Source organism: Alternaria atra, assembly GCF_907166805.1.
Source record: "Alternaria atra isolate CS162 genome assembly, contig: 28, whole genome shotgun sequence".
Taxonomy (NCBI): Eukaryota; Fungi; Ascomycota; class Dothideomycetes; order Pleosporales; family Pleosporaceae; genus Alternaria; species Alternaria atra.
In genome coordinates this window covers 3,622,758-3,645,053 of record NW_025091326.1, presented here as the reverse complement: position 1 = coordinate 3,645,053, position 22,296 = coordinate 3,622,758, and the positions used below count along the sequence as shown (strand labels likewise).

The following is a 22,296-nucleotide window of genomic DNA, read 5'->3' as shown; positions in this document are numbered from 1 at the left end:
TATATCAAAAACTCTCACGTCCATCGCTCACGCTATCTTCTCAACTGTCAAGGAGCCCTCAGCATTGCCTTCTAATGCAACCAGCCCGCTTGACTCAATTTGCTTCTTCCATTTAGTCGACTCATATCTCGCAGTAATGACCGTCAACCTTAGCGTGAAATCTTCCTCGCTGGAGCTCCCGGTGGCTGGTAATGGTACAGTTGTAAAGGTCCAGCGCCCGAACGACCAGTTCAGGATGTATCTTGCTCGTCCCTCTGGTATCTTTTGATGGGAATCCGCCTCAGTATCTGATGACTTTGGTGGAGTGGAGGTGTATAGGATGCCTTTTATCCGGTATACTTCGTCTTTCGTTGGATCCTCGAGGAGTTTTGCTAGTTTCACCGTGTCCACACTACCCTTCCCATCTTTGCTTTTCAGTGTAACAGTAAGAACCTCAACTTCGCTGGAATGGTCATGATCATGCTCATGTGCATGCGCGCTTCCATTCTCTTCGGTGACTCCGGCCAACCTCGCATCCAGCCCAAAGACAATATCCTTATCCACCCACCCTTTCCTACTCTTTGTTCTGGGTATTTGTGGCTCAACCTCCAGCGCTAGCACTGCATCTTCCACATCCTCCAACCGTCTTTCGCTGACCAGCTCGTGCTTGTTGAGTACGATCAAATCTGTGTATCTTGCCTGCATCTTGGCCGTGTAACTTGTATCCTCGTATCCCTTCCAGTTCTCTACATCAATCACGCTCATGACACCATCCAGGACATACTTTCCCGTCTCCCTGCTCAGCCGATTTACTTCCATGGCTAGTGTTGCTGGAAATGCAGAGCCCGAGGTCTCGATGACGATACGGTCGGGTTTTACATCATTGGCGAGCGTTTCGAGGGCGTCGGAGAGCTGCCCGACAAGATTGCAGCATATGCATCCATTGAGGAGTTCCTGTACACCCGATATCGCGGCCGAGGAGGCGAGTGCTGTGTCGACTTTGACGTCGCCGTATTCATTTTTTAGGAGTGCGAGCTTGTAGGTTTTAGGGAGTTGAGGTATCAAGTTCAGGATCAGCGCTGCAAGGCTGTTAGTATGAGGTTGTGATTTCTCTGTCCTTGCTCTCTTGTTAAAATTCAACAGAACGCGCTCATTTCGTGTTGTGGGGGGGCATTGCAAGACCTGTGACTGAAATTTACAACTTACTTGTTTTTCCTGAGCCCAAGAAACCTGTGATGATGGTGATTGGTATCATGGCGATGACAACAATGGTAGAGACGCGTCAATCCGGTCCAGAATTTCAAAGAAGAAGCAACAAAACCCGCAATGGCAAGATTTCTCGCACGTGCAAGTCATGATGGCGGAACGTCCCCCCTCGCGATAGCACTAGTTTCAATTTCCGCGTTGGCGGGGTCTCCGAGCTTCGGATGACGTAGGCGCGCAGCAAGCGGGGCAGCTACGCATCAGGTACACCACCCGTAGCTTCATAACCCCAGCCTGCAATACACGCCTATCAAGCCAGCTTAGCTTCAATACCAAGATTCTGTCACCAGGGACTAGATCTTGATTAACCCATCGCTGCTCCCGCTTCCAAGACCATCATCCTTGCCAGTAAATCAGCTGCATAAATAGCTCTCTCCTCCATTCCATTCAGCTTACAACTCACAACAATCTCATACAACGTCCTTCAATTCCTACTACTGTGATTGCCTATTTATCTTACCTATTCTCCAACAAACAACAACAAACATCATGGACTTCCTCAACAAGGTTACCGGCAGCGGCAACAGCCAAGGCCAATCCGTCAACGAGCAGGTCGTCCAAGGCCAAGGTTCTGAGCAGAAGTCCTCTGGCTCCGGTGGTTTCCTCGGCGGCATTGGCGACAAGCTGAACTCTGCTGCTGGCGGCGGCAAGGAGAGCGAGAAGAACGAGGACTACCTCGACAAGGGTACGTCAACCCTTGGGTTCCGACATGTTGTGATTGCGACAGATGCTAACATTTACTCTAGGTGTCGACTTCGTCCAAGAGAAGTTCATGGGCGCCGGTCCTCAAGATAACGAGTCGGCCGTCGAACAAGCCAAGGACGAACAGATTAGCGACTTCATCCGTGGCCAGTACAAGAGCACCACCGGCTCCGACATTCCCATCAAGGACAAGGAGACCCGCCTTGGTTAAGCTGTTGAGCTAAGGCTTCAGCATAATGAAGGGTATGCAATGAGCCGGCAGGACAGGAGATCCGCTGGCCATGGACTATGACCACGATGATGGTAACATGCATACGATTATGATAGTCATGAAATGAAACAATGACAATACTTCACAAGCAAGCAAGTGTCTTACTTTATGTGACTCTATCAAGATCCATGTGCTTCGTTTGCGCAACGTTGAAACACCATCAGAACCTAAACAGGCATCTTTGCTACACCCTATACAAGGAAGAAACTTAATGGGTGCTAAAATCTCCTCCACGACGTTACTTCCTTATATAGGGTGGCAACACCTTGCTAATACACACAGAACGGCTTTCCGTACGCACCGTCATCAGACGCGTGCTGATTCCATCCATCCCTTCCACCGAGAGCCCGTTCCTCAGCTATATAATACAAGTACATATCAACATTTTACAGTTGCTCAATACCCTCAACAAGCTTGTCGAGACTTGCTTCCGATTCATCAGTCAGCAAGCCCTTCACCATGCGCGACCTACTCAATGTTAGCACAAGTCCTTGACTCCGTCCATCCTCTGTCTTGACGCGACTTACAAGTTCCCCAGTTTACACGCCCCCATACTCTCTTCCAACTCCGCACTTTTGACCCCGGCCACATCGATGACCTTCTCCGGTACCCTTGCCAACCGCGCTACATTCAAGCCGTATGATCGATGACTGATACCCTCTGTAGCTTCATATAGGAAGACGACTTCCTTTCCGCCATTCTGCTCTTCAAAGCGCATGTGTACGTTTTTCAGCTCACCATTGGAGAAGCGACTGGAGAGTTTGGCCAAATGCTGGTAATGCGTGATGAACAGCGTGAGCGACTGTAGGTCCCGGATAACGTAGTCAAGCACTGCTTCCGCAATGGCGACACCGTCAAAGGTTGATGTACCACGACCCAGCTCGTCGAGGATGATAAGGGAACGGGGTGTTGCGGATTTGAGGATATCAGAGGTTTCGTTGAGCTCGACCATGAAGGTTGATTCGCCTTTGAGCATGTTGTCAAAGGCACCCATACGGGTGAAGACGGCGTCTAACATGCCTAGTCGCGCTTCGACCGCTGGAACGTAGGAACCGATTTGGCCCATGATGGCGATTAGAGCTGCAGAGCGCACGTAAGAGGACTTGCCACCCATATTGGGACCTGTTATAAGGAGGGCGCGCGTAGAGTCATGTGAGAGGGAAAGGTCGTTGGGAACGTAGTTGTCGAGGAGTAGTTGCTCGACCATGGGATGCCGACCACCAGTGATGTTGAGCTCAATGTCGTCTGTGAAAGTAGGCTTCACATAACCAGGCTGGTTCGCCAAGGTAGCTAGAGAAAGGAGTGCGTCGAGTGTTGCTAGAGAAGCTACGCAATCTCGAAGCTGCTGATACTTGGACGATATCTCTTCTAACAGACCAATGTAGGCTTTCTGCATGCTGCCGCAAGTGACTCCTTGTACTGGTCTCGCTCTTGGAGCATGCGCTTGACTTCTGGGGTGTGGAAACGCAAGGTAGTCTTGGTGGCTGAGATCTGCTGCCACGAAGCAGGTACCTTCTTCTCCTCAGGTGCCTTCCTCTTGACCTCGATTAAGTACTCAATTCCAGCAACCGTGACGTAGACTACCTGGCTCTTCCCCAGCTTCGCAGCCGCATCCTTTCGGTGTGTGTTGAGGTCGTCTTCTACAGAGGCGATGCTCAACTTTAGGTCGTTGATGTCTTCCGCCTCATGCTCTTCGCGGAAGAACGAGTACTTGTCGTCATCTTTTGCGGCTCGAGCGTTGATACGCTCTAGAAAGTTGTTCAAATCATCGTATATCTTCGGTACGTTCGAGACTGCTTCGCTTAGGAGTGAGGAAGCGAAACCGCTCTGCTCGGGTGTCTTCGCTGACAGGTATTGGCTTGATATTTCCTGGAGACTTTGCAAAGCTGCCAGCAGTTCCGGCCTTGTACACTTCTTGTAATATATGCGAATGAGCACCTTTTCGAGATCAGTTCTGATCTTTCCAAGCACGAATTTCAGCTTGTCGACAGGTATGGTGTTGTCGCCTTCCTTGAGCTCCTCCACCGCTGCTATGCGCTCTTCTAATTTCTCCTTGTCTATCAGCGGCCGGCCGACCCACTTCCTCAGCAACCGCTGCCCAAAGCGAGTCTTTGTCCGGTTCATGGTCCAGAACAAGCTGCCTTTCGAAGTGTAGTCTGTTTGGTTCTGGTATATCTCCAGACTAGATAGAGTGTTGCCGTTCAGCAACATGTAAGATCTAGCGCTGAAAGGTTGAAAGTACTTTGTGAGATCGAAAACATGTTCCAGCCCGTACTCGCTAAGATATGTGATCATCGCTGAGAGACATATCGTGACATGCTCTGACAATTGATGTACCTTGTCTAGGATGGCACCTTGCTTGTCAGAGTCAACTTCCTGGCTAGACTTCATCTTGCCTGCATAAAAGTTCGAGATGTGACTGTACGCTTGTGCAGCCATCGTCTTCGGCTTTTCCACTCTCTCAACCCGCGACCTGTCTCCGAAAACGTTGGTCTTACTAGCTGATAGATGTTGTATTAGCTTCTCTGTAGCCTTGGATAGATGGCCGACTACAAGAAACTCGGCGGGTGCAATGTGGAGCAGTCGTGTCTCAATCTCGCTGCGCATAAAGCCGTCTTCGAAGTCATCGTAGATGATGTCGCCAGTCGCAGGCTGGACGGCCACCAGCCCGACCTGAACTTTCTCATCGGTACCCCAACCTTTCGCATTGCTCTCGGTAATGCAAAGCAGATATCCGGTCGACTGTACGCCAGCACCTGAGCCCTCAGTAGGTGCCTCCAAACCCTCGACATCGTCCACATAGGTGCCTTTAGTGTAGAGATTGGTGAGCTTCCGTACGAATGGAGCGTTTCTGTTGGTACCAGCCGCTTTCAGCGCTGCTGTCTCTAGCTGCCGCACTACACCAACCTTGTGGTTCGCTTGTATGAGACGTTTGACGTGGACTTGCAGACGATGTGTAGGAAAACTGGCAGATGCGAATCGGTCGAGGTGTGCTTCTGAGGGGTGCTCGTCATATCTGAACTTTCCTGAAATATTGGCGTATAAAGTTAGTGTATGCCTCATACAGTTCGCACACCGCAGGTCTTACCTGGTATACAGACGATACCCAGCGCTTTCGACGCAGTTCTTGCGTCCTCGCCAAAGAATTTGTACTTGTAACCGACCTCCATGACTATGATTGTGTCCAGATGCTTCCGCTTAATGTCCAAATATTGTATCTCCATGGGTGTCAGCTTGCTCGCCTTCTTCGTCGCAACGCTCTTCTTTCCCTTGGTGGGCTTCTGGGGAGGCTCATCCTCCTCCCCGTCCTCCTCACCGTCGCCTTCCTCGCCATTAGCATTGGGATTGTCCTCAGCTATAATCTTGTTGCGCCTCCTTAATTCGGCAAAGCTATCTGGTCGACCCAGCTTCTTGACAAACTTCTCGTGTAGCCTCTCCTTCTGCTTCTGCGAAAGCGCCGCATCCTCGTCGTCATTTTGATGGCTCTCATCCCGTGCGGGAGGTGACGAGGAAAACAGGAACTTGGAGGTCCTATCAGTGATCTTTGGAAGCTTTAATGCAGACGTCTGTCGCGGCGAGTCGCCTTTCTCGAATCTAACGCGCTTGGAGGGAGAGGAGCGATCGGTATCCTGAGCATCGTCTTCGTGTATTGCGCGTTTACGAACGGGAATAGACTGCGAGACCGGAAGGCCATCTTCGTCGTCGTTGTCGTCATCTTGGTTTGCGTCGTTGCTGATAGGTGGAGAAGGCGCCTTAGGAACGGGTTTCGGCGTGGACTTGGGCGTCTGCGACGGTTTTTTTGTGAAGAAGCTGGAGATGGTCGGCTGCGTGGCCTTCTGCGACGAGTTTGGCTGCGTAGATTGACTGCTTTTTGGCGCCATTGGGTGGTTCGCGGGGTTGCAACGGATGGTCGACGTGCTTGTGGAGAAAGCTGGAGACGCGTGAGGCAGGCGACGCGAGCTGCTCCAGATTACATCACGGTGTCACGTTTTCCCATTATCACCCACACCCAGTCTTACTGCCATGTCCCGCACGAGTCCAGCAGGAAAAACTTGCGCCTTTCCTTCAGCAAGACTAGTTTGAAAATTGAACGTAGCTACTATTATATCATTTGACGATCTACAGCCAGATTTGGCCCCGAGACCTAGCTGAACATATCGATAAACGCTCTCAACGAACCACGACTATTACTCAGTTCGTGCTGCATGCAGTTTGCATTCGAAGTTGGACAAGACATTATCCGTCCATGTTTCTCTTTGCTCATACAAACTTGCCGATACGACCGCCGTTATCGACCGCGGCTATCTCCGACCAACAACGGCCCGGCTTCGTTATCTCGAGTACTTCAATTGGCCAAACTTCCCCATTTCACAACTACAATATTACCTGACCACCATCACCGGGCCCGCTCACGATGATGCATTTCCTCCGCTTCGCACGCAATCCCAGCCTTCGGCTTTTGCAGCTTCCCAATTCGTCGCAGCACTTACCATTACAAGTTACTGCCGTGGCTATCATCAGGTACGGTCACAACACTAGATCCACCAAGCCCACTTCGGCTAGTATATAACCTGCACGATGACCCCATGGTTCACGTCTCGTAGCATTGGTGAGCTTGTTCTTCCTCCTTCTCTGCGTCGATACTGTGCTGCTGCGAATATGACGCGCGGATCGCTGGTCAAGTGCTTCACGGGTCTCTTGACGCTGCAAAGTGTCCTGGGTACTCCGGTCAAGAGCGGGGAATCATGGTCTTCCGATTACCCTTCGCAGCCCATTCTGAAAGAGGGAGAGTTGGGTGCTGTCGCATCAGAGAGTGACATCTGCAGCCATATCGGTATTGAGTTATTGAAGCTGGGTGGAAATGCTGCGGATGCCATGGTCGGTACTGTGGCATGTGTAGGCGTTGTCGGCATGTACCATTCTGGTGAGTATTACATATGCAATCCGACCTACCTAGGTACTAACAGCCACAGGTATTGGCGGAGGAGGTTTCATGCTTGTACGAGCACCAAACGGCACATACGAGTTCATTGACTTCCGTGAGACGGCCCCAGCCGCTGCATTTGAAGACATGTACAAGAACAACACAGATGCCAGTATCAATGGTGGCCTTGCCTCCGGAGTCCCTGGTGAATTGCGAGGTCTTCAACATCTTCACGAGAACTACGGTGTTTTGCCATGGGCCACCGTCCTCACCCCAGCTGTCAAGGTCGCAAGAAATGGCTGGAGAGTCAACGAAGATCTCGTCAAATATATGGCTTCCGCTACCTCATCTTCCAACTTCTTGGTCGATGATGTTGAGTTTGCCCTTGATTTTGCGCCGAGAGGACGTCTTCTCAAGCTCAATGAGACAATTACGCGGAAGCGCTATGCTGACACACTCGAGACCATTGCCAAGGACGGTCCAGATGCATTCTACAGTGGCCCCATAGCAGAAGCCACGATCCGGGCTCTCCAAGCCGCCAACGGAACCATGACCCTTGATGACCTTACCAACTACACCGTTGCCATTCGCAAGCCATCCACCATAAACTACCACGACTACAAGCTCACAGCCTGCAGCGCCCCTTCAGGCGGTGAAGTTGCCCTCGCAACGCTCAAGATCATGGAAGGCTACTCCGAGGTTGGCAACCCGGAAAACATCAACCTAACCACCCACCGCCTGGACGAAAGCATGAGATTTGCCTACGGCATGCGCGCCGAACTAGGTGATCCCCTCTTCCTCGACGGCATAGACGCGTATCAGGAGCAGATGATCTCCGAAGCCACAGCTAAAGAGATTCGCTCCAAGATCTCCGACACAAAGACCTTCGACGTGTCCTACTACAACCCTGCTGGTCTCGAATCCCTCGAAACCCCTGGAACAAGCCACATTGTAACGGCAGACAAGAGCGGCATGGCCGTCACACTAACGACAACCGTAAATCTGCTCTTCGGAAGCAAGCTCGTCGTGCCAGAAACCGGTGTCATCATGAACAATGAAATGAACGATTTCAGCATCCCGAACACGACGAATGCTTTTGGGTATATCCCGTCGCCTGCGAACTTTGTTCGTCCTGGGAAACGTCCTCTCTCATCCATCTCCCCTGTTATTGTCGAACACCTCAATTCGTCGTCTATTGCCAATGCTTTCTACGTTGCTATTGGCGCTGCGGGCGGCAGTCGCATCATCACAGCTACCATCCAGAACTTGATACATATTCTGGATGGGGAGAAGACGACGGCGGAGGCACTGGCTGAGCCAAGAATTCATGACCAGTTGGTGCCTGCGCAAGTGAGCTTCGAGTATGGGTTTAATAACGGAACCACGGCTTTCTTGAAGGAGCTGGGAAGCAATGTTACCTGGGTTGCGCCTGGTTCAAGTACGGCGCAGGGTTTGAGACGCTTGACAAACGGAACCTTTGAAGCTGCTGGTGAGCCTAGACAGAAGAACAGTGGTGGATTCGCCGTTTAGAAATGTGTGAGGAGTAAGTTCCTCGTGCTAACTGGGCGATGCCAATGGTTCACAAATAACCTCAAATACAGATGGTTCACATGAATAAGAACTTCACTGTGCATGAAATTCGTGAATGATCTTTAATGTCTCGTTGATAATCTTTTGTACATATGCAACTCGATATGAGCAGCCTGACAGCTTGACGTTACCCAAGCAAACTCGACGTCTCTTACGAGCATCTCCCTTTCATATCACCAATATCTTGTCAAAAGGAATACAACGCCAGAAGTTTTACAGTGCGAACAGAACTAACAAAGGAAAAGGTGCAATATGCATTACCTATGAGATAGCATGGACCACGCGGGCCTATCCAGAGTTGAAACATACCCTTGAGAAAGGTATTGGCTTCGATGTCGCATCGCATCAGGTCATTCTGTACCGATATCATTCATGGCGTAGCTGACCAGACATTATTTTGGAGCGCAATATTCGAACAAAGCGAAAAGCTCAAGCAATTTGGGGGTAAGCACACCTCGTCTGGGCATCACGGTCAGTAAATCAATGCGAAGGAGATTTGGAGAGATTCATACCAAGATACTGTCGCACTCCTAGAAGCGGGTTCGGTGACTAGGCTTTGAAGGCGTAACAAGAGGAGCTGCAGCAATGTCTTCGACCTGCTTTGCACTGCAACCAACACACACTGTCAGCAAGCACAACAAGATAACGAGAAGTGTGGTGTATTACGTTTTGCTAGTGGTCGTGTGGGTGCAGAAGAATGGTAAATACTAAAAAGTTCAAAAAGGGGTATGATGAACACTAGAGCGCTGTCATGATGCGACTAGCAACTCGCGTCGCAGCCTTGTGCTGAAGAGACCTAACGCACAACTATTTGCGCTGACGTTTGTTTGCTGCATTGTGAGGCTGGCCTTTTCGTTTCTTCTGGGGAGGGATTTGGGAGGAGTCGCTCTTAGCAGATGATACATACCCGTTGACATCCTTATCCAACTGCATATACTCCTCGGCTACGTCCTTGCCTCCACGATCCATCAGGTAAGCCATGTAGTAGTGCGAGAGTTCCTTTGCGACTTCTGGTGAGAAGTGTGCTTTGGTGCGCATCAGCTCGTGAACAGCCTTTATCCGAGTATGAGCCTCTTCCTGATCAGGCGAAGGTTGTGCGACTTCAAACTCAAGGTATTTGACCCAAAACTCGCGCGAGTCCGGGAATCGCTCGTGCTTGTCCTTGAACACTTGGCGAGCCTCATCGACGCTGCCCTTGCATTGCCAGAGTATGCGTGCCTGTTCAGCAGCTAGTATGCCGCCGATGTGGTTATTTGAACGGCCTATGTGCTCCTCTAAGAGGCGGACCGCAGCATCGTTGCCTTCGTGGCGTCGCTCTACACCCGCCAGAGCAACAAGGGTCTCGGTGTGCTCGGGGGCCTCGTCGAGCATGGCCAAGTATATATCGCGAGCAACGGAAATACGACCAAGCTTCTCTTCGAAGCGAGCCCAGTTCAGGCGTATCGCAGGAGCCGAGATGGGTACGAATATGCAACTGGCCCTCATATAAATGATCCTCGCGTTCTCCTCTTTGCCCTGCGAGAACATCCAGCGGGCGTATCGCAGCCAGAACTCGTCATAGAGCGCGCAAGCAACAAGGCAGCGCTCATACAGGAAGCAGGTACGCTCGAAGTCGCCCTGCTTCTCTTCGTACTCGAGATACTTGCGCCAGTTCTCGAGCTCTGCATCTTCGAGCTCTGTGACGTGGAAGTAAGCCCTCTTGATTGTTTGTTCAAAGGTCCAGCGGTTCGTCACGTCCTGCTGCGTCTTGGTGTATTCAGCGTAGTAGTACTCGTGAATTTTAGTACGCAGTTGTCGCTCCACCTCAAGCACTGGCTTCTCGGGCTGTCCCTGGTTCTCCAGCTGAACCGCGTTCTTCATCGTGCTGAGGGTATCGGAGTCGACCAACTCATCGACTGGTCTGTTGTTAAGTAGGACGGAGAACTTTTCGTAGTATCGTGCGAACTGATAGATGGGCAGGTGTAGAACACGGCTGTAAATCTTGGAAACATTGGTTGGCTCTCCGATGCGCTCTTCGAACTCGATGTACTTGTCCCAGAATGGGTGGCTCTGGAAGTCGAGACCAACGAAGTGGGCACCGCGCTCGAACAGACTATTAGGTCAGTATTTCGAAACAAAACAATGGGGAGGGATAGGAAGGGGTGATGCTGCAAAGTAACCTATCATGCCAACAACGGGGCGGCAAGGCCATCGACTCTAGACCTCTGGTGTACCATATCGCTCTTTCGTGGGGCATATTATAACGGGGCAATGAGGAGGTGCATCAAACGGTATGCAGCGAGACTGTATCACTCTGAAAACGCAGCGCCAGACTGCGCACGACTTCCCGCAGGCTACGGCGAGATTGAGCCTCCGAATCGGGAGGGGGTGGGGAAGGGGAGGAAAGGCAAGACTTACTCTCGGATGATGTCGTTGTCATGCGACGTGTCCATCTTGAAGGTACAATAATTGGCCCACAGGTCTACTGAGGGTGTAATGCAAGAGACGCCGCGCTCATAAACCATCTCCGCAGTCTCGGTGCCGCCAATAGAGAATTCGAGGTCGGCATACTTCTTCCAGTATCCGAAGAACAGCGGGAACTTGGTGAGGAAGCAGTCGTATACGTTGCGCACGAGTTCGATGGCGGATGGGCTGGAGTTGCGGGTGACGCCGCCCTCGAGGTCAGAGGCACGAGTGACGAGCGCCTCCCATCTCTCGAAATCGTCTTCATTCTCTACCTGTACATGGTCAGCACGAGTGTCGCGATCAGGTGGGGTAGTACTCACAACTGCGCCGAGGAGCTTGTTGATCTCACCCGCAGCTTCTTCTCCAGTGTAATGTATCTGGGCAATGCTGCCGCGTCCCGTGGCCAACATTGTGTCGCGCGTCAGGTTTGTATCAATGTAGCGTGTCTTGTGGTTGAGGGAAGGCGGGATGCGACGGAGGATGACACGCGGGTGGAGGTGTTGAGAGCTTTGCGACTCGTACCGTGGAAGTTGCGCCGGAGTTCGCGTCGGGAACTTTCGTCAGCGATGCACTCTAGCGCCTTGGTAACGCTTGCCTAGCACGTGCAGCCACCTTCACATCGTCTGCCGCCGACATGTACAATTACACCTGTAAATCACTGAAAACCACCAGCAAGCACAGTTGGTAACTGTATGCTTCGACAAGTTCGGACTTGTGGCCCCAAGCTAAAAGTTCTGTTGAGTGCGCGTGCATAGTGTTCAAACAATCGCAGCATACATCCAGCCCACTGCATTCATGTCGCATCAGTGCAATTGTGATGATGTAAATCTCGCTCATGTTGATTCCAACTACAATGAATTCTCGCAGAGGCAAGAAAGCCGCCTAGGTATCACGTTCATAACAGGGCCACATTGTCCCTTTGACTAACACAGTGCACCCATACCACACTCTGAAGCACCCGTGAATCCATCTACCACGTTATTAAACAGCACTCTCCTCCTTCAAGAAAGGAGCCGTCTCGTTTGCCGCGAATGAAAACGGACTCTTTCCCACTTCAGGACTTCTCGGACTTATAGGTAGAGCGAATAGCCCGTCGTCCTTGTCATCCTCGTCTGCAGGTCCAGATACACCCCGTGATTGAAAGATAGGCGCAGGGCCAGATAGGGCGTTCAGCGAACCCATCATACCAGCGCCTTGCTGTTCTGTGATGAACTGCGGGGGGGCCTGGGCAGCGACCTTGCGAGGCGGCGCTGCTGGCTGAGACTGTGGTTGCTGTGGAGGCTTTGCAGCAAGTGCGGAAGGATTTGCTCCTTTGAAGACGGAAAATGAACTAATAGCAATATCCGAGGATTCGGGCGATAGAGGATTGGAAAAGCCTGGCGTGCTGCTGCTGGGAGTAAGGTCTTTATCGCTCGTACCTAGTCGCAGGCCTGCCAGCTTGTCCATCAGCCGTCCACCGCCTGGTGATCGTGGGCTAGCTGGACCCTTCATCGGGGCTAACATGGGCTCTCCCAGCGAGATACTGAGACCCGCCGGTTTGGCATTTACACCAAAAGTTGATTCGATCCATTCCTTCTCCTGCACCACCATGAGCAGGCCAACGCCTTCGACGTTGTTACGCGATTCGGCTTCAATCTCTTTTTGCAGGACCTGTAGCCTCTTCTTCGCCCAGATAGTGTGCAAAACACCCTTCTTCCCCGCTGCACGCGCCGATGCTCCTAGTTCAGGGGGAAACAAAGCGGGCAGAGGGTTGGTATGCCAGACCACAGGCGATATACTAGCGTCCTGTGGTCGTAGCGTGAGTGTGACACTTGTAGGTACCGCGACTCCCGGGGGCAGCAGGAAGTACATGCGGTTCACGTCGTTGGCAGGTTGATCGTTGGCGGGCAGAACACGCGTGCTGCCGTCCCACGATATGTGCCAGTCTCCCCGCACTCCCCGCGTTGTGTCGTCGTCCTCCCACTCCACCATCAGGATCTTGGTACCGGTTGTGGCATTGCCATGGCCCGCCTCGTATTCGTAGCGGGCAAGCGCATTTGTGCTCGAGATGCTCGGCGACTCGACCTCATCCTTAGCTGGCTGCCGCGTTGTGGTGTCGACTGAGGTGAAGGGAATCGTGGCCGGAGACGCCATTGGGAAGGTGGAGTTCGGACGTTGAGAGCGCGATGCAGGCGGGACGGTACGTCTATACAAATGGGTGGGGGCGGAATACGAGTCTAGGTGTTAATAACGGCGACGGCAAAATGATAGTCGTGTACGGACCCGTATTCGACAGCGTGAGACGCGATGCAGTCGACACAAAGCCTAGATGCATGCACCCACCGCAAACTTCTTCCGACTTGGATGGTGATCTGGAAACGTCGTCGTGCTGGTCCTCTATTGCTGTACGCGTCGACTTGCAGCTTCGCAGTCCGCCCCATGTTCCTCGCTAAATTTAGAAAGGCATCTCTTCAGCAAACAGAAACGAGCGACTGTCGCGCCACACACCTGGGTATGCGGGATGCCCTTTCGAATTGTGGTAGCCAATCATCTTCACATATGCACAAAGGAGGCGTAGCAATGTTGAGCGATACGCTTGTTTCAGCTTCATTTCTCCTCCTCCATCTATGGGCGCTCACACTTGAACCCCATCCAACTCTACTATACATGTTAGGCGCCTGGGTGCTGCGCTAGCTTCCCTTGCACTCTCTGTGCCCCTTTCCACGTCTGAACTACCAGGGCAAGCAGGCCCCAAGTTCTACCGTGATATCGTCAGCCGTAAGGTCCCTTCCAACGCCATCCGGTTGATGCTACTACGCCCTATGAATGCTACCTTGCTCCCATCGAGCCAATGGTATCCGAATTACAAAAATGGGTATCGTGGTGAAGAAAATATATGCAAAGAAATAAGCAAAACGCTTTTCGTGTCATCGCAAGAAGAGGTATGGCGAGCATCAGACGCAGAGAGAATGTAAGTTCGCGAAGAGAGACAACAGACCAGGATGCATACCAGCAGAAGAGCCAGGCTTTTTAGATGAGCAAAAAGTCCCAGTTCTTCTGTCGCATCATGTCCCGCCAGTGGACACTCTGTGTGTTGCCCTTCGCGAGGTTGTCGTCGTTGACCCGCCATACCTCTTCAAGGAGGTTCTTGACCCTTCCGTAAGAGCCAAAGTCTGCAGCCTCACCCAAGAGGGCGGAGCGCTCCGCAAACATGCTGCGGAATCCTGATTGCTGCACTGAGATTGAGCCCGCGACCAAGAGTGGCCATACAAGAGATCGGTCGAATCCGTCAGGACCGGCAGGGATGTACTCCATAGCCTTGCAAAGAGCGCTAACCAGGTTGACAAAGGTGGGCGATGTGCGGTCGAAGTCCGGCACCAGGCTGCACAAGTAGATGCGGGCGGCTAAACGGTACACTGCGGTCATGTTGCGGCGAAGTTGCCTGGGAAGAATTTCACCGGTAGAGTTGTAGGCGCTGTTGAGCGATCCCTGGGGAGGCTCAGTCAAGCTGATTTGCTCACCGAGGAGCTTGATATGTGCGCAGAGCTGTACAACGTCCATGTTCTCGTTCTTCAGCGCCTCGAGACAAGCAATCTCCGAAATCAGATACATGATGCGGTCTTCACAGCCCATGAGTTCGGCGAGACCAGAAGATGCGTCAGCGATAAGCTTCTCACGGTAAGTGTCAGCGAAAGAAGGAGTCCTACCCAGCATGGTAGCGCCGAGAATGTCGATCCAAGAAGCCAGTGTCATGTTGAATGGAGGCTGAGCATGTGCTTGTCCGTTCATCGCAATCATCTGCGCAGGAAGCTCGAGCCTGTGGACGAGGTTCTGGACTGCTTCAAAATGACCATGCCATGGGATATCCATCAGGCCGTCGTTGAAGCGGCCAACTGAACATTGGAAAAAGATCATGCCAAGCGCGGCCTCAAGAGTCTGACCATGCTGGCTGTCGCTGTAGAGCGCCGCGGTAAGCTGCTGGACTGTTTCACCGCGATGCCGTTGGATGTCCTGGTCAATCTGCTCTCCCACAAGTCCCTGAGTAGTCTTCATGTGTAGCGCGGATATACTCATGCAGCAGTGCAGGTATGCTTTGTTGGATTCTAGTGCGGGTATGATGACATCACGCTGCGCTGCGCCTGGCTGATTGGTCTCGAGAACTGGGAAAGCTGTGGGCATGATGTTCTCGAGAAAATGGCTAAGAAGATGTCGATCGCAGTCTTCGACTTGAATTGACGGTTGGTGAGATGGGCTGAAATTACCGTAGGTGGTGTAATCAAAGATGGGGAATTCGAGGGGCTCCTCGATGTAGGACTCGCGGCGCTCGAAGTAGTCTTTCTGTATCCAGTCATCAGTTGGGTAGATGTTACCGGCAGCTGGTGGGGTTTGGTAGTGACTGTAGGATGATAATGTGGAATCGCGACGGGTTGGAATGTCGTTGATGAACATTTGGCTTTCCGTCTTGATGTCAATGTCGTAGGGCACATAATGTCCGGGGTGGGCAAAAGCGGGAGCAAACATTGGCGGAGGCATTGTCGAGTTGTAAAAGTCGGGTGTAACAGTAGGGTTGAAGTTGTAGTCCAGCGAGTTTTGTGAGTCGACAGAGGGCGCCCGGGTGCAGCTGACGCCGTCTGAGAACGTGTCGGCAGTTTGCATTGAATGGCATAGGCTTGGTGGTGTGTTGGTGCCCATCGCGCCGCTCTGTGCTGTCTTCTCATTGAGCTTGGTACGCTTGATGATGTTTTTGATGACTTCTTTTTGTGTTCGTCTTTGTTCATTGTTACTCCACCACATTGGCCTCTTGTATTCGCACTTGAGACCAAGGTGTTTGCATGCGCGGCAAGAGGGTTTTCCTTCATCACACTTCTTCCGTCGCAGGCGACATGTGAAGCACCCTGCAGAGCTCCCGTTAGTCGATTGTCCATGCGCGGGATCCCTGCATCCACATAGAAAGGGTGGTCCTTACCTGATCGTGAACGACGGTGCATTTTTGCGGCAGCTTGTTGTTTTGCTGCGTTAGCAGCATTTGTGGTCCCTACCATGGTTGAGGACTGTTTGGTAGCGGATGGGGGAGCGGACGAGGAGGACATGGACGCTTGATGTACCCAGAGCTGTGGTATATGAGGAAAGCCAGTAAACAATGCGGCAATAACGACTAACGCGCGACGGGACGATTCGTAAGGGACAGGATGGCAGGGCTCGACCGGGCTGCTCGTAATTAAAGATGGGTATTCAAAGCCTGACCAGCGGGCTTGATGTGAAGGAAGGAGCGGAACCAAATTATGCGGTCTACCTGTTGCGTGGAGATGTATTAATGAGAGACAAGTACCTTATATCTACCACGAACGGCAGATTGTTCACAAATATTGCTGAATCTATTCTTGGAGTCCCTGCTATCTGACCAGGTGGTCGTCCAACGGGAGGGAGATGCGAACGCCATGCAGCATGGCGACACAGCATATTGATTGGACGGCTAGTTTCTGGCGTGCAGCCTGATGTCGACATTTGGGGTCATTCTGTGCTCCTTGCTATTTTGGGGCACTCTTACCCGCCGCGCTAGAGCCAACAGCAGTGCTTAGCGCGTATATCTCCACGGCTATCGATCGGCTTACTGGTCCCCGCAACGACTTTAGCAAGTTAAATGACCCATTTAGTACTGGAAGCATATTACCATGTCGACTTGAGAGTTTTCGCTGACTGGGGCCGTGGGCCTTGATCCCCCTCTTGACCCAACCTCCTTGCGGGGCACTATCGAGTTGTGTCCAAGAGTGGCCTAGGAAGTACATGCAGCGGCTGCGATAAGTGGCCGGCCCGGACGTTACTGGTGGCCTTGTGCAGATGTGCAGATCCGGACTGCAGTGTGCCAAGTCCGTACGTAGATGATAGCATAACATCTGCAAGCCTCATGTACGTAGTGTATCGGTACCTGCCCTCGTGTCGACACCAAGAAATGTACAGTGACTCGTAGTACCAAGAGATGGGGCAGTTGCTCAAAATCTATTCGCTTGTGCCACGTTGAGCCAGAACGTTCGGGCATTGAGGACGGAATCACGTAAACTCGAGGCGGCCCAATTCGCGTCCACGCTGTCGTGATCATTTCCACAGCGGGACTTGACCAGCTCGTAGCTAGGCGAACGAAAACGTAGGCCGCATTGTCGACCAAACACGGCAGGTCGGTTGATGGTGTTTTCCCGAGCTATGCGGGAGGAGGTAAGTCGAGTGGGTGAGCCCTCGAGTAATGCGGCGAGTTGGCATAGCACGACAGGTTGTGGCATCCAGTCATCGTGCGCTCCCACGCAAAGCAAGTCGCTTGTGCATGTCGATGGGGTTGGAATTTGCAGGACAAGCTTTTGCTAGCAGAATTGTGTATCCAATAGCAGTTCCCATCGTCCTAGCTTACACTGCGGGGCAGGCAACCGGCTAGGAGAGCTCGGTGGGAGACAGGGAAGGGCCGGTGCTAAACATAGGCCCTTAATTATTCTTTCATCGTCCAGCAAATGCCCATAATTAGTGAGCCTACATCATGCCTGCAAGACAGGTGAAGCGAGACCCTTTCGGGATGTGATACCGCTTGCTAACCGTGCGATTGGTTACCGACAATTACAATCAATACTTGGTAGTCCACGAATTACCCTCGAGTGACTAGGTACCTCCTCGGACGGTTGGGCATACGCAGGATTGCTCACCTGACAATGCGGATTCATGCTCATGGCCATGTTTCCCGCTACAACCCGCTATTCTTCCCCGGTATTTGGGAAATGATGGTGCCTTCTATGCATCCTGTTGGATTCTTAAGGTGATGGATGAAGCGAGATAGATTGAGATGGAGGGTCCGGCCAATGAAGACGACTCAACAGCCTCTTCGCTCAGTTCCTCGGCACCACTTAGGATAGTAGTAAATGAGAAACTAGACAGGTGTTGAAGGCCATAAACAGAACTTTCAAAGCCAGAAGCTCACCAGAGCAGTGTGACTCTTCGTAATGCATGTAAATGTGGATCGTTAGCCGTCCCGCTGGATTTTCACGAACTATGCAGCGTATAGCATAAGAGACGGAAATTCTGTTCTGCATGGCGCGGTTCGTTGAAGTTGCTCGGAACCATGCTCGCACAACTTGCGGTCTGGTAGTCCGGTCGTTGGAAGCCGTCTTCGCAAGCTGATTCGCCCTCCACAACCACGCTTCAGCGAGACCATTGTGGTAGCGGAATATAAGAGACAAAATATGCGGCAGGTCGCAGGACTATTCAGTCACGGGCTCGTGGTGTGGAAGCTTTCTGGGCGACCGTTGGTCGACATGTTGATGAGGATCCCATGGCAAGCCGTCACGAGAACGAGCCGTCGGTGGGCTAGGTGATAGTATGCAACGGTCGGAGCAGCGGCCTGCCATGGCATCACAACGGTAGCAGGTAGCCGGTGGGACGCTTGTGAGATGAGTCAAGATTGTGACCGCTATCGGGTTTTGTGCCAGCCTGCCAGGTCGCACGACAAAGCAAAAGACATCGAGGTAAGTCCGGCAAGCAGGAAAGGTGCTCGGATCCGCGATTGCAGCGATGACGACAAGGTCCGGCGTGCTCGAGTCGTCGGTGGCTTGTACAGCTGCACGCAGCCGTCAAGCACGGAACGCATCCGCATGTGATATGTTTGTGCCAATATCGCTTACTGCATATCACTGACGAGGCTGCCGGCTAGCGACCTCAACCAGCCACAGCCCTGGAACGCTCCGAACCGAAGCTTCACCGACACAGCGCAGCAAGATCAACAAGTCATTAAAGGTCATTTGCAATGTCACTTGACCGTGGCCACAGTGGCGGTGGTGATGCGACTGGATGAAACTACTTCCGAGGTACGTACTTTGGGGCTGCGCAGGAACAACGAAGCGACCAACAGCAAGCGTGCACGGCATGGCCAACTCAGATCTTCGTCGCATCTGCCCTCGACAAGCGGCGACACGATCCGCTGCCGTCGACCCTGATCCTGAGTGGATCCCCGGCGACCCTGGCATTTTCATGCGTCTAGCCCGCGACGTGGGATATTAATGGCATTTAAGTGTCCTCATCGAGCAGAATTAGCCTGCGAGCCAATCTGCGCTGCAGCGAATGGGGGCCGTCTCTCGCCCTCTCAACGCTCGAGTCTAAGCGCCAGCCTAAACCTCGACCAGCATGCGGGCGGGAAAGGCCCGGATTCACATTGGCCGAAGAGCGGTGTCTCTCATCGAGTCGAATGCCTCAGTGGCCGGCTTAAGCAGGCATGCGCTGTCTCGTGCAGCAGCTCCAGTGTGATATTGTCGAACCACACACCCCACCGTCAACGGCGCCCAAGCAACCTCTACAAAAGACTTTCAAGCGCTCTCCACCCGAAGGGTCCCTTTCTCCGTTTTCGATCGTTGTGCTGTTACCGTGTGTGTGCCATGCTCGCGACATTCGCTCGGAATAGTTGTTAGCAGTCTCCCGAACAACCATATTCCCTACTACAGAGCGTGTACGCTGCAAACCCGTGATCATGGTAAGCTATGTTCTCTTCTCTCTCGATGCGCGATTCTAACGTCTCTATCAGCAGGCCATGACACCCATCACCCCGCTGGAGCCGGGCGTGGAGATGTTCGAACGAGGAAAGGCGCAGTCGTTCTTTTCCAGTGCTCTAACGGTCCGGTCATCGCTAGAGCGTCCGCTTTCTCATATCAGTGTCGCATATACAGATATCGAAGATGATTCTAGCGAATTTGAGGAATTCAGCGGCTCTTCTGTATGTATTCTTTGGCCTAACAGCATATGCGACACTGACCCTTCCAAAGAGCGACAACAGGCGAAGTCAAACAACCATATCAACCTTCGAGGAAGTACAGACCCCTGGGGAAGAAGTACGACCACAATTCACCTACTGGCAGGAGCGAAAGTCAGTAGAAGGTCCCAAAGGGCCACACCTCTTCCGTGCTTCAGTATCATCCGGCGACTTTCTTTACGACGAAGGCCAAGTAATGCAAATGTCGCCTTTACTGCCAAAAGAAACTCCACTCCGTCATCCGACCTCATTCCGAGAAGCCACTCCAGAAACGATCGTTCCTCAAAGAGAGTACAACAACATCGCTCTAGCCGTTGCCCACTTGGACAATGCCGAAGTGCGCGCCTGGACTTCCAAAGACGTTGCTACCTGGATGTATCAGAACGGATTTGAAGACGACGTAATCGACAAGTTTATTCAGCACGATATCTCGGGTGCCGTTTTGCTAGATCTACAGTTCGATGATTTGAAAGAATTGGAAATTCAGTCCTTCGGCAAGAGGCATCAATTGTGGAACCAGATCGACTCCCTGCGCACCGCGGACGGCCTGATGTCGCCAACTGCTCCAGCAGCTATCCCGACTCCATTCGAGGACATCGAACGGCCATGTACAGAGGCAAGGAACAGGTCTAAGAGCAAGGGCCGAAAAGCCAGTAAACGCGACAAGTCGCGAGGGCGTCACTTGACAGACGATGTCATTACTCCTGCGCATTCGGTCTCGATCGTAGCCATCGAACAACTGCTACCCAAGCCACACGTATGCGCAAAGGGCGAACGATGCGCCAAATGGAGGAAGCAACAACGGCAGCTTGCCAGACTTCAAATGGAACACGGCTTTCCGATTTCGCCCGAGAAGGGTGGTCATATCTTCATCGCTGGTGACCCAGGCAACCCCCAGACAGCATCTCATGTTGTCGAGAATGTTCACCGGCCGAACTCAGAAGCTACTCCCTCCGTCGTGGTACCATCCGTGGTAGCATCATCCGACGTGCTGGGGCCTGGCCAGCTACCCGACTTTACTCTCCAGGACCTACAAAAGTTTGAGCAACGCGACCCGCAAGACAACGTGCGACAGTTCCTTACCCTACAGGGTCAGCAGCAGCCCTTTGTCAGCGCTACTCCAATCGAAGCTCCCCCAACACCGCCTACAGAATCATACCCACCTCGCCCTTTCTTGGTGATACCACAGCAACCGCACTACCCGCAGGTTTCAGCCTTTTCCGCATCTACGTCAGCGCATACCACCAAGTCTTTCGATCCTTTCAGTCAGACACCCTCAACTCCAGCTCTGCATCCCCCGGAGTTTATGCCAGCTCCCCACTCGAACCTCAAGAGTCTCCCCAAATTGACAATTCCGCCAGCACGTTCAATGTCCGCCCAGCCTGCTGGTAACTCACACAGTGCAATCCCAGCACACCAGTACCTCGCACCCGATACCGCCTTCTCGCCATGTAGGACAGCGTCACCAGGTGGCGTCTACCGGTTTGGTACGCCGTTCTCCGAGATGGACGTCCCTGTGACTGCTGTGCAACAAGAACCACTTAGCCGCGACACGAGCCAGTCTGTGCCTCCGAACATGCAATACCAACCCCAAATCCAAAGGGTTGGATCGCGCCATGACTGGCGACGTCCCTCGTTGCCCATGCCAGCGCTTGCTGAAGACCGCGTGTTCAGCCCAACGGCCCACTCGGACGACGACACCCTACGTGAGACCATTTTCGACGACTCCGTCAGTACTAGTGACAGCGCTAGCTCGTCGCCGCTCAAAGCTACCAAGCCATTCGACAGCGAAGCTGGTGACACTATTGCGCCTTTGCCCAAGGGAGGCTTCGTGTACAAGGGTGTGAACCACCACGGCTGGATGAAGAAGCGACGTACCAAGCTCCTGCGTCACGAATGGCAAGACCACCATTTCCGCCTCCAGGGCACAATGCTAGCTATGCATCCCAATGAGCTACCCTCCTCCTCCGCCCTGCAGACAATCGACGTGGACGATTATGCCGTAGCATGCTCATCGCTCGCTTCCAACAAGCTCTCTGCCAAGTTCAAGGCCCTGAAACTCTCTTCAGGTCACCACAAGGAGAAGTCTTCCGCTTCCACCCCCGCTTTCGAGTTTCAGCTTGTGCCTGCCGCACCTGGTAAGGGCGATGTCAAGAAGGTCATGCCGAATGGCAAGGTGCAACACTTTGCTGTAACCACCAAAGACCAGAGGATCGACTGGATGCGCGAGCTCATGTTGGCCAAAGCCTTGAAGGCTAAGAGCGACGGCTACGAAGTCAACGTCAACGGTGCCAACATGTGATCGCTACACCAGCGTGCCCATCATCTTTTTTTCCTTGACCAGTAATTTTTCTTCTGTTTTTCTTG

General features: G+C 52.5%; 8 protein-coding genes across 8 annotated transcripts; 3 read left to right on the top strand and 5 right to left on the bottom strand.

Annotated features, from left to right (window-relative positions):
• Positions 1-27: 27 nt before the first annotated feature.
• On the bottom strand, positions 28-1,234 carry ALTATR162_LOCUS8216 (uncharacterized protein; the record flags this gene model as incomplete). Its single annotated transcript, XM_043315846.1, has 2 exons — positions 28-1,058; positions 1,186-1,234. 2 exons carry the CDS (start codon positions 1,232-1,234, stop codon positions 28-30), a joined length of 1,080 nt encoding a protein of 359 aa, XP_043171781.1.
• Positions 1,235-1,731: 497 nt separating this feature from the next.
• ALTATR162_LOCUS8215 (uncharacterized protein) lies at positions 1,732-2,155 on the top strand (the record flags this gene model as incomplete). Its single annotated transcript, XM_043315845.1, has 2 exons — positions 1,732-1,927; positions 1,989-2,155. 2 exons carry the CDS (start codon positions 1,732-1,734, stop codon positions 2,153-2,155), a joined length of 363 nt encoding a protein of 120 aa, XP_043171780.1.
• A 446-nt stretch (positions 2,156-2,601) lies between these two features.
• ALTATR162_LOCUS8214 (uncharacterized protein) lies at positions 2,602-6,096 on the bottom strand (the record flags this gene model as incomplete). The annotated part of the gene is made up of 4 exons (XM_043315844.1): positions 2,602-2,683; positions 2,743-3,532; positions 3,589-5,241; positions 5,304-6,096. The coding sequence occupies 4 exons, from the start codon at positions 6,094-6,096 to the stop codon at positions 2,602-2,604; spliced, it is 3,318 nt and encodes a 1,105-aa protein (XP_043171779.1).
• Positions 6,097-6,793: 697 nt separating this feature from the next.
• ALTATR162_LOCUS8213 (uncharacterized protein) lies at positions 6,794-8,753 on the top strand (the record flags this gene model as incomplete). Its single annotated transcript, XM_043315843.1, has 4 exons — positions 6,794-7,139; positions 7,189-8,577; positions 8,643-8,682; positions 8,741-8,753. The coding sequence occupies 4 exons, from the start codon at positions 6,794-6,796 to the stop codon at positions 8,751-8,753; spliced, it is 1,788 nt and encodes a 595-aa protein (XP_043171778.1).
• A 506-nt stretch (positions 8,754-9,259) lies between these two features.
• Positions 9,260-11,584, bottom strand: ALTATR162_LOCUS8212 (uncharacterized protein; the record flags this gene model as incomplete). Its single annotated transcript, XM_043315842.1, has 5 exons — positions 9,260-9,335; positions 9,396-9,401; positions 9,637-10,821; positions 11,127-11,446; positions 11,495-11,584. 5 exons carry the CDS (start codon positions 11,582-11,584, stop codon positions 9,260-9,262), a joined length of 1,677 nt encoding a protein of 558 aa, XP_043171777.1.
• Positions 11,585-12,155: 571 nt separating this feature from the next.
• On the bottom strand, positions 12,156-13,307 carry ALTATR162_LOCUS8211 (uncharacterized protein; the record flags this gene model as incomplete). The annotated part of the gene is made up of 1 exon (XM_043315841.1): positions 12,156-13,307. One exon carries the CDS (start codon positions 13,305-13,307, stop codon positions 12,156-12,158), a length of 1,152 nt encoding a protein of 383 aa, XP_043171776.1.
• Positions 13,308-14,183: 876 nt separating this feature from the next.
• Positions 14,184-15,947, bottom strand: ALTATR162_LOCUS8210 (uncharacterized protein; the record flags this gene model as incomplete). Its single annotated transcript, XM_043315840.1, has 1 exon — positions 14,184-15,947. The coding sequence occupies one exon, from the start codon at positions 15,945-15,947 to the stop codon at positions 14,184-14,186; it is 1,764 nt and encodes a 587-aa protein (XP_043171775.1).
• Positions 15,948-19,650: 3,703 nt separating this feature from the next.
• ALTATR162_LOCUS8209 (uncharacterized protein) lies at positions 19,651-22,231 on the top strand (the record flags this gene model as incomplete). Its single annotated transcript, XM_043315839.1, has 3 exons — positions 19,651-19,653; positions 19,705-19,893; positions 19,943-22,231. The coding sequence occupies 3 exons, from the start codon at positions 19,651-19,653 to the stop codon at positions 22,229-22,231; spliced, it is 2,481 nt and encodes an 826-aa protein (XP_043171774.1).
• Positions 22,232-22,296: the final 65 nt, after the last annotated feature.